Source organism: Oncorhynchus mykiss, chromosome 10 (assembly GCF_057628025.1).
Source record: "Oncorhynchus mykiss isolate SJ-2025 chromosome 10, ASM5762802v1, whole genome shotgun sequence".
NCBI classification, from domain to species: Eukaryota; Metazoa; Chordata; class Actinopteri; order Salmoniformes; family Salmonidae; genus Oncorhynchus; species Oncorhynchus mykiss.
The window spans coordinates 63,274,404-63,285,501 of NC_143031.1; the positions used below are offsets into that span (position 1 = coordinate 63,274,404).

The 11,098-nt window shown below is 43.8% G+C and overlaps 1 protein-coding gene across 1 annotated transcript; it reads left to right on the plus strand.

The window, feature by feature from the left end:
* The first annotated feature begins 625 nt into the window (after positions 1-625).
* LOC110534457 (complexin-1) lies at positions 626-11,052 on the plus strand. The gene is made up of 4 exons (XM_021619326.3): positions 626-971; positions 1,852-1,970; positions 5,732-5,910; positions 9,838-11,052. The coding sequence occupies exons 2-4, from the start codon at positions 1,940-1,942 to the stop codon at positions 10,030-10,032; spliced, it is 405 nt and encodes a 134-aa protein (XP_021475001.1). The 5' UTR covers positions 626-971; positions 1,852-1,939; the 3' UTR covers positions 10,033-11,052.
* Positions 11,053-11,098: the final 46 nt, after the last annotated feature.

Sequence of the window (11,098 nt, forward strand, 5' to 3'; positions counted from 1 at the left end):
ACAAGACTCCTGACTCTCTGTGGTCATTAAAAATCCCATGGCACTTATTGTAAGAGTAGGGGTGATAAACCCGGTGTCATGGCTAAATTACCAACCTGGCCCCATTCCATCATGGCCACTTAATCATCCCCCTCATTCCTAATTGGCATATATCACTCCTCACCTCTCTAGCTGATGTGCGGTGAGCGTTCTGGCACAAAAAATGGTCGCCGTGCATCACCCAGGTGGGTGCTACACATTGATGGTGGATGAGGTGTTTCCCCCAACTATGTAAAGTGCTGTGACATATCCACTCCAATGAATTAACGAGCTACTGAAATGGTGCATGACGTGAGTTACCTACAGAAGCCTACGTAAGCTGAAGTGTGCATTCACCCTACTTGCGAAAACATTTAGGTCAGACTTTTGAAGATATATATATATATAAACTCTCTGATAAATCTCTCTCTCTCTCTCTCTCTCTCTCTCTCTCTCTCTCTCTCTCTCTCTCTCTCTCTCTCTCTCTCTCTCTCTCTCTCTCTCTCTCTCTCTCTCTCTCTCTCTCTCTCTCTCTCTCTCTCTCTCTCTCTCTCTCTATATATATATATATATATATATATATATATATAGCTAATCTGGGGTATCTAAGTGGAAGTTTGCCAAACAGTGTAACCTAGTAGCCTAATCTTGTGTAATAGGGGCAGCAGACGTTTTGCAGTAGGTTTTTGTCAGTGAAGGCGTGGGACGTTTGGGAGAAGGTTGGTCGAACTCCCATGTGATTACCCTCCTCTCCTCATCATCAGACAGCAACTGCAGTTCCCTCCTCTGACGCGCGTGCAGTCGTTGTGCAGAAGCCAGGAAGACGGTGGAAATACAGCAGGGATGCTCAAAGTGAGCATCTAAGGATCTCCACACCCTCTTCATTTCGCGACAACTTCCATATTTTGCCAGGATAACGTTGCTATTTTGAGAGATCCAAGGCGCTCGGAAAGGTAATCGCATGTCCCGATCGCAAGACACAAGAGATGTTGATGTTGTGGGACGAATTGGGAGCTGTCCCCCCAAAAATGGTGCTGAAATCGCTCCGCGCTCGAGAAAGGAAGTGATTTTTGCTGTTGCTTTTGTAGCTGTGTGTGGGTTCAGACAAGGTTATGTGTTGGGAATTTAAAAAATATATCTTTAAAAAAACGTGATCGTAGGCCCTATTCATTTCAAATTAGCCAGGGTTGGGATTATGATTAGCCTACTTGGGACGTCGTAGGCTACAACTCGCGGTGCATTTGGGGTTTGAACCATATGACTGAATCCGGACAATTGAAAGTTTGACATTGAACGCGGATTATGGGCTCGAGGAATTGAGTAGCCGTATATATTTCCCCTTGATCAAATGAACCCTGTTATAGGCATTGGTGTGCTATATCTTGTCTGGTAGCCTATGCTTACACGAGGCTGCTTCTTCCCATTTGAAGTACCGTATAGGAAAGCTAATTGGCCCCATGAAACGTACTAGGCTACGCTATTGCAGGCTACCAACGTTGGGCAGGTTATTTACGACACCTGTGCCGTCAATATATAGCCTTTTCACAAAATATGTCACAAGAAATTCGCTCTAAATTGACCTTTTTCTGACCTTCACGGAGCTCTCTCCGTGGAATCCACCCCGTCAGAATAAATTCCTAAAATAAGAGTGGTTTATACATTTGAGGTTAGCATTACCCGGAGGAGGTGTAGCCAACAACGCATCTTGTTTGTAAATCACAACACCATTCAATTTGCTAACTAAAAGGAGGGAGCATCCACACCTGCCATTGACAGAGAAAGTTAGTTATGGGTCAATATAACCACTCAACCTCTACTGTCTTCATTTCGAAGGTTTCTTTCTTCTGGCACCTGGGGCAGCATCTGTCCCGTCTGACGTGAAACTGTGAATCTGAGGGGAGGCAAGACTTAAAGCATCATCATGAATTTTGTAATGAAGGCAGCTATGGGAGGTAAGTTGATTAATGCGTTGCACCATAACCACAGTCGTGTCGGACACTCAAAGGCAATGCAGCATATACAGTACACGGGATGGGAAAGGACATTAAGTGTGACATTCTTTCAATTCTATTCATTATCTCTAAGTTAATGAATAGGTATATAGTTATAAACTATAAGCTATATCCATATTATTTAGACTTATATTGTCCCTTTATTATTATATGGGTATGGACAAAACTGCTGTTATTATAAAAAATGTTAAGGTCAAACGTGATAAGTGAACACCTAGTGTAGAAAAATATAATACTGTACATCTGTGGTACTTTTTCATCATATTTGCTGGGGTCTTCTGCATTGTTAGGGGCTTCTGCTGCACTGGCTGAGCAGCCTATGGAAAGGGTGTGTGGGAGTCGAGAGTGCGAGAGGTAGCCGACATTTCTCATTGAAATGCAGGACCAACCACCAACTTCTGCATCGCCCCGTGCTCTCTCCAGTCTCCATGATACGAATCCTTAAACAAACAGTAGCATTGCCCCTTTTCACATACCAGCATTTCAAGTGTTTGACTGTAGATGCACACAGCTATTCTGCTTTACGCTCATTATAATCTGGCCTGTTATCTATTGGAATATCAACCTAGTCGTTTTTTGTATTCAGACGTGACTAAATTCATTTCTCTTTACAGTTCACTTTGAGATGCCTGTCACAAATATAATGTGGCTTGTCAGCCAATACGTTTAAACAAACAACTTGAACTAATCTGCCCCCTTTATAGACCACTTGAACAACAGAGCCTGAAGGCAGTGGAACAGTCACGACAGTAAAGCACAAAGGGATGAACTTAACCTTCTCATCAGACACATCAATGAATTAAATACACCAGTCAATGAATAATCATTTAAAAACAATCACAACGTAATCAACGACTAATTATTATTGCGTTTTAAATATATATAAATGGCATGTATCCACAAATCTCATCTCTTGACTTCCATATGTCTGAACTCTTATTACGTCCCTGCACGATGTCTACGTCACCTGACAGAAAGGAAAAAAAGCAATTTCACACTGACACTCAAGCTGCAGGTAGCTGGTGACAGACGCCTGTCAGAATCCACCACACTGACTCCGTCACCCAGTGTGTTTCCCAAATGGCACCCTATTCTCTACGTATAGTACACTGCTTTTGACCAGGACCATATGGCAATAGGCTGCCATTTCAGACATTCTACCGCCACTGGCGGTGTGCACTTGCACCCTTCCCATCATGGATAGACGTGCTGCATTCGGATTTTGGCTGGAGAGAGTTTCCACCGTTGTAAAATCCATGACGGGATGTGATCATAGAGATCAGCACTCTGGGACATTTTGTGAATACAGGCCGTGGATGCCGAAACTGTATGAGTTGGATAGAGTGCACGCTATTTTACGATAGCACACATGCACTCAATGGAATCTAGGCCAAGGTGTGTCTCATTGCTGACTTGGCACAAACCTGATCAGACCGAGACCCGGCGTGTCATCATGACCGAGGCAGCAACTCAAGATTCATATGAGGAGGATCTACCATATAGTGGAGCTCAATGGGAAACATTGGAATGGAAAGGAAAAAAGGAACATTGAAACACACAAGATTATGAAAGACTAACAGCCAATCTGAAAACAACCTCTTTTTCCTCTAGCTAGCCTATTTCCCTTTTGGTGTCTGCCGATCAGAAGGGACCAGCTCTGATATTTGTAAGATCCAGTATAACGGTGGGGCTTCAGTCCACCTAGACTTCCACTGAGCCTAGGGGATAATCAGCCATATTTCTCACCTCCAAGAAAACCTACAGTTTTATTGAGCCTGCAGGGAATCTGTCCTGCTTGTGAAGGGTACTGTACTGCCGAGGGGCAACGAACAACGCAGTGGAGGCCTATTTCCCTTTCCTCAACAGAAAATAGAACGGAGGCATCTTCAGATGCTCTTCTAGCTCGATAATTGACTGAAAGTCAAAGCTAATCTCATTATTCGAAAACACTTAGATTGTGTCAGGGAGAGGGTGCCCTCACTGCTTCCTGTATCTCCCCGACTCCCTCCCTCTGTACTGCAAAGCAAATAATTTCCCTCCGTGAGTGTGTGACCTTGAGTTCCTCCAGTGCACAGCCCAGAATCTATAAATAATGGATTCTACCCCAGCAATGTCAAAACGGTAGAGACAGTAGTGGGATGACGGGGGAGGACGAAGAGGAGGAGGACGGAGAGGAGGGGGAGGAGGGAGAGCAAGATGGTTTATGAGACGACGCACAGTTACACAGTTTCATAAAAAGGGCCCTCTTTAATCCTTAATCTAATGTGCCCGACCACATAAAACACTTCTTCCTCTTCAAAGCACATGATGTGCAATGAAACAGAAAACACACAATGCAGTCATCATCAGAACACGCCACCAAGACCCAGAGCTGGCTATTTATAACTACTGCTCATATCAACTCACAATACAAACTCAGAGAGAGACACAGAGAGACACAGAGAGACACAGAGAGAGAGAGAGACAGAGCGAGAGAGAGAGAGAGAGGGGGGGGTGATGCTGCCTATTACTAAGCACAGCTTTTTAGCACTGCCGATACTAACCTGGACTGGATATAGCCTGGTTAAACCAGATGGAACACTCTGCCGAGTGTGCTCCCCAGTGAGTGTATGGTGTTCAGTTTGGTTTAACCAGGCTATATAACCTGGATTCTATCTGATCAGGGAGAGAATGTAGATTTACAGTCAGCTCTATAAGCCCTGACCGACCATCTACAAGAGCAGCAGTCTCCCTTTTCTCCTTTTTTCTCTCTCTCTCTCTCTCTCTCTCTCTCTCTCTCTCTCTCTCTCTCTCTCTCTCTCTCTCTCTCTCTCTCTCTCTCTCTCTCTCTCTCTCTCTCTCTCTCTCTCTCTCTCTCTCTCTCTCTCTCTCTCTCTCTCTCTCTCTCTCTCTCTCTCTCTCTCTCTCTCTCTCCGTTTTGCTGCAGTTCTTTTTTATGCTGATGAGCAAGAAAAGGAAAAAAAACAGACTAGCAGCTCGCTCCAGGGACACAGCAGTCTCCTGGAATTCCCTCTTTCTAGCTCTCTCTTTCTCTCTCCCCCTCCCTCTCTCGCATGACCAAGCATGCAGTCGTGAGGCACAGCCGGGCAATACCTCGGACTGTAACGGTTCTGCTCATTTGGCGGAACGCTTGCGACTGTGACGTAACATTTTTTTCCCCCCCTGACATTCAGCATTCCTCTGCGTTGAAAAAAAACAAATCTTGTGTTACGAATTAATGGATCCACAGGAGAACACGACATAGTTTCTCATTATATGAGGAACACCGAAACAGTTACATATTCTGTGCTGGGGGAAAAAATGACAAGAGTGCTACCTCCTTTAGTCCTGGGACCATGTTCTTGTCCATGTCCCAGTAATACATTTTTTTTTTAAAACTTGAAAGTGACAACATCACTGATTGTAAGTCAATTGACAGTTGCTCTGGATAATGTGTCTGTGACTAAAAATGTGTGTAAATGTGGTCTGTTTGGGCCTACTCTACAATATGACAGTCTACGTTAAAAGCAAGTAAGCAGGCCTGTCTGACAGTTGTCAATGGCCGTGTCCGAGAGCGTCAAACCATGATGCATTGTGGGTAAATGGCGACTGACTGATCTACAAAATAATAATGGGTAGTTGTTTATGATGCAAGGTGATTTGTCAGTCAGTCTGCGGTCGGCTGCACTGTCGACCAAGCCCTTTGTCTCTGTGTCACCCAGGGGGGCCACCTGATGTGGGCAAGATGATGGGAGGAGACAAAGAGGAGCCCGACCCCGATGCAGAGAAGAAAGAGGAAGAAAGACAAGAGGCTCTGAGGCAGCAGGAGGAGGAGAGGAAAGACAAATATGCAAAGATGGAGGTGGAAAGGGAGTCAATGCGACAAGGCATCAGAGACAAGGTAAATGAAATGATAAACAATACATGTGACGTTGAACAGTTATACACACTACCTTTGAGTCAACGGGCAAATTTTAGTTCATGTTGGGCCCTGAGTTTTTTCTTCACCTCTTGACCTGAGCTGGAAAAACTCCCGGGCCCTAGTTCTTATTGAAAAATAAAAATGATGAAAAAATCAAGTAAATTCACAAGGCCTATTTCACCCATACTCTATCAAGATGTTACAACACACAGCTTTGACCTAGTCAAGTAGCTTTGTTGGCTTATTGCACTTGTGGGCAGGTTGCTTAGGAGTCAAACCTTCTCAAACAGCCTAAATGCACAAAGAAAAAAAACATTGGAATTACTGTAAGGGAAGTGAAAGTGAGTTTGGCCTGACGTTTGGCCCGACGGTATAGAGCTGCTAGCTATCCTGTTTCCACACTGGCAGAGGCCCCAGTGAGAGCAGGGGTCAGCTAATGGAGCTGCAGTCGAGGCCACTGTTCACTCGCTTGACAGCATCGGGAGGACACTGGAGGATGCGTTCTTCTAAGACCTTGTTTTTTGGCTGCCCTCCAACGAAACCATTTTCCCTTTTCATGGCACCCACCCCCCATTTTTTGGGAAGTTTAGCACAGATTGTTTTCACTTTTAAAAACGTTTCATACACGACGCGGCTCGCCCGAGGCGCTCAGCAAAAATTGAAGCTCATTTTTAAATGAAAGAAAAGAGAAACTATTGTAAAATAATGTTTACTCATATCAGGCCACCGGAAGGACTACATTTCCCATGATGCAACGTATTTAAAGCGGTGCTCCTCTTCAGCTGCCTAATGCACTGCTGCTGCATGGTTGCTAGCGGAGGTTGCTATGTAACCACTAGCCACCACAGTGCAGGAAGATAACAGCTAGGGAATAGAGACTCTGAAAAGCAGAACGGCAGAGGCAGCCAAAGACAGGATGACCTCAGCCTTCCAGCCCCCTCCCCCCTATCCTCCATCCTTCCCCATCTCACCTCTCTCTCCTCTCCCTCATCCTCAAGGTCGCGCTCTCTCCTGAATTCTCTCAATGGACTATAATATCAAGGTTGATGTCTGCTTGGTAGCACTGCCCTACACTCTTCGAAAAAGGGCTCCAAAAGGGTTCTTTGGTTGTCCCGATAAGAGAACCCTTTTTGGTTCCACGTCGAACTCTTTTGGGTTCCGTGTAGAACCCTCTGTGGAAAGGGTTCTACATGGAACTCAAAAGGGTTCTACCTAGAACCTAAAGGGTTCTACCTAGAACCTAAAGGGTTCTACCTGAAACCAAGAAGGGTTCTTTAAAGTGTTCTCCTATGGGGACAGCCAAAGAACCTAGATGGCACCTTTTTTTTCCCTATGAGTGTAGTAAAACACAAATAAAGACATATTTATAAGAGACTGGGAGAGGCAGAGGAGAAGAGTTGTAACAGCTCTGTTTTTGGAAGGAATAACAAAAATGCATATTTTTTTTGACAGATCCTAAAAATAACCCAAAAAGCACAAGGGCGCTAGTAACAGCTGTGCACAATATGTCAGAGGAAGGAGAGTTGGGTTTCTGTTCTGAGAGATGCATTAATTAGCACAGATTTGTGTTTTCACCCTCTCTGTCACACACACACCACACACACGCACAAAACTCTCTCTGACTTCCAACAGAGTGGGTGACATCACATCTCCAAGTTTCTGTTATTCGAGTTCGAAAATAGATTTTTTTGTAACATGTTATTACGTAGGTCTACCGCACAACAATGGCTCACACCACATTTGGTATTGAATCCTATCCACAATGTCCTGTAATATATAGCCCTGGAATAGCCCATAGCCCTTATCCAGGGTTCCTCACAGGGTGTGCAGTTTGGTGCAGTAATACACCTAAATCAAATAATCGAGGTCTTCAGTCTGGACCTTGCCTAGCTGAATCAGGTGTGTTACTGCAGGGTTGGAACGAAAGCCTACACTTCCCTCCCAGTAGTTTGTTCAAAAAACCTTCGGCGGATTGGCAGAAGATGATCCAAAAACAACATTCTGCTTGCGCAGTAAAGAGAGCGAGTTTTAATACATCTTTTCCATTTTTTGAGTTTCTTTCAGTTGCACAAGATGACATGCCACGCATTCTCCTAGCACAGTGAGTGCACAATGACTGTTATTTCGGTCTAACCCCCCGAGGCCCGTTCCAGTCAGTGACTTTGATTGAATTACAGCTAACATGCAATCAGCATCGAGGTCACAGACCCCAGTAACGTGAGTGGTAACATTACAGCATTAGAACAGAATGGGTGTGTTCGTGCGGTAAGCCTAACGAAGCCGGCTGTAGACAAAAGTCGGGCGAGTCAAGTCGGGGGGGGGGGGGGGGGGGTGCATCTGCGATAGCCCGAAAGTCGGACAACTGTAGTGGTTTTTCAACTGCAAGGCAAATATCAACATTGCAGTGTCAACGTTGTTGCTATTGTTTGTTTCTTTTCTTTTATCGGTATAAATGTCGAAATAATATACCCCCATATCACACACACTGAAAACATAATGTTTGCACAATGAATTGGTTAGAGAGCGGTCTCAAATATCACTTTCATTTATATCCCATGTAGCTTTAGAAATCCTGGCAAAGTGTGTTCCTGTTTCAGTCAAATTTTGGGCCACGTTCACGCGGGTTAAAAACAAAAAACATCCTAGTGATTGGTTGACAAATAGTGCCTCCCACAATGCAGGTGATGAATGCGTGGTGCAGTTGGTGAGAAGGCGACCTCATAAAAAAACTACATGAGCATTTACCAGTAGCTGAGGAAGCCAAGCCAGTAAACAAAAAAAAACATATTACAACAGATGTGATAATTGCGTTGTTTGCTCTCTAACCCATTCGATCATACGCCACCGGGATCATACGCCACCGGGATCATACGCCACCGGGATCATACGCCACCGGGATCATACGCCACCGGGATCATACGCCACCGGGATCATACGCCACCGGGATATGCAATCAGGTCGTGACAACAAAAAGACAAGTCACACAGTGGCGGAATAAATTCAACTACACAAATACGCTTGTTTCATCAACAAAATCTGTCCAGTGAAGAAGCCCACAAAGCAAATATTACATACACACAGTTATCTCCCGCTGTTTGTCTCCTGCACACACACAGTTATCTCCTGCAGCATGGTCAAGCAAGTTCATGTTTGACAGTTTACTAAACAACTACTGATTTAGAACCACAAGAGTTACAGCAAGTCAGCACAAAGACAACAGGAACTCAGCTATTCCAGCCCCATTTCAACATAAACAACATCATGTGGCTGTCCATAGTACTGATTTCTGTGTGTGTGTGTCTGTGTGTGCGTGCACAAGTAAAACCCTTTTTAAAATTATTACTCACCTTTCTTGTAGACTAGTTGAACGCCTATGCCATCATCCTCTCTTTGATGTTGGCAAACCGGTCTATGGCTCTGTCATATAGCACACTTAGTTTTTGTTGTCATGGGCTACATAGCTAAAATGCTTGCTAGCCTGACTTCCTCTCATGGGCAACAATGAACCAGCTAAGTTAGCTCGCTAGTTAGACTACTAGGCTACATCTCGACTCATATTGAACTTCAATCGTCTCAGGCCAGTGGTACAACATTAATTTATGGTTAGATTTGAATCGCCTTCATAATTATTGGCCTGTGCAGAGAATTAAGTCAAAACCACAAGTCAAAATCCCCATCTCCATCCATGGCTTAGGAAAGGGCCAATTTAGCAAGCTAGCTACTGCAGGACATCAACACAAGCAGACCAGAAACAGACACGTTTATCTGAAAATGTTGTTTTGTTCATAAGAAGTGTATTTTCGGGGGTTAATGTTATTATAACGTTGCACTCCGTTTTCTCCTGAGGGCAGTCTGACACAATAATATTAACGTTACCATAATGCTAGTACCATGTTGTTTTTCCAGTACGGAATTAAGAAGAGGGAGGAGGCTGAGGCCGAGGCCCAGGCTGCTATGGAGCAGTCTGCAGAGGGCAGTCTGACCCGTCCCAAATCGTCCGTGCCCAAGGGCTGCGGAGACGATGATGACGAAGAGGAAAGCATCATGGACACGGTCATGAAATACCTCCCTGGTCCTCTCCAAGACATGTTGAAGAAGTAGCCGAGCAACAACGTTGTTGGGAGTTACATTAGGTTGTTACGGTACCTTCTAGGTGAGAGTTTTAGATTACTTTTCTGCCCCCCTGCAGCGGAGAGTTAGCACCGGAAATTAACATTAAAAAAACATTCCTCGCTTCACCTGTTTTAGGTTGGTTGGAAAAAATGATACATGAAAAATAATCGTACCGTGCGTCTGTCTAAAAACAAAAACATCAGAGAATAACACTATAAGCCATATTTTATCTTTATAGGACGTTTGAAGAATCATATCATGATGTTAGGGTAATGTTTGGTTTTGTCTATGAGGTTTATGTGAAAATGTTTGCACACACGTAAGTACGTATAAATGTCCACATACTGTGTCGTCATGTCTTGCCCGGTGTAGCCATATGGTCATGGCGTAGGTCTAAACTCAATTTTATATTCAAATTCTGTGTACCTTATGTCTTTGCATGCTATTTTGTCAAGTCAAGTTGTGAATATGTACAATATCCTTTTTTTCCTCTCTTAGTCACGCAAAAATATATGGCAATAACTCTGATTTTGAATGTGGTTAAATTATCATAAGGTATGATGTAATAATGGTTATAAAATGCATTCAGGAATTTCATTTACAGTTTTTGGACGGGGAGGATAACCATGGTGTAGCAGTACCACTTAAAACATTATGCTTCGACATTAAACCGGAATTAAACAACAACGCTATCAGGATTTGCTATAACATTTATTTATTTTTAATCATGATTTCTAAAGCTATTACAAAATCTGTGACGACTGGAGGGCTAGCTTTTCCATCACCTGAATAAAAAGGGAAATCTGCTGTTTTCCCACTGGACTGCCAGAAGGTTGGTCAAAGTCGGGAATTTGCGAATAACTGTTAAAGAATGAGGAGGGTAATAATGCTTGATAATTCTGTTGTAATTGGTTGTGGGTTGGTTGTAAGAATGGAATGCTATCAGCAATAAAGGACCATCATGTATGTTCTGCTTGAGAATGAATAAAACTGGTTCACAGACACAATGTTTTTTTTTTCTCCCAATGCTGTGGGAGGTATGTATTTTCTTTAG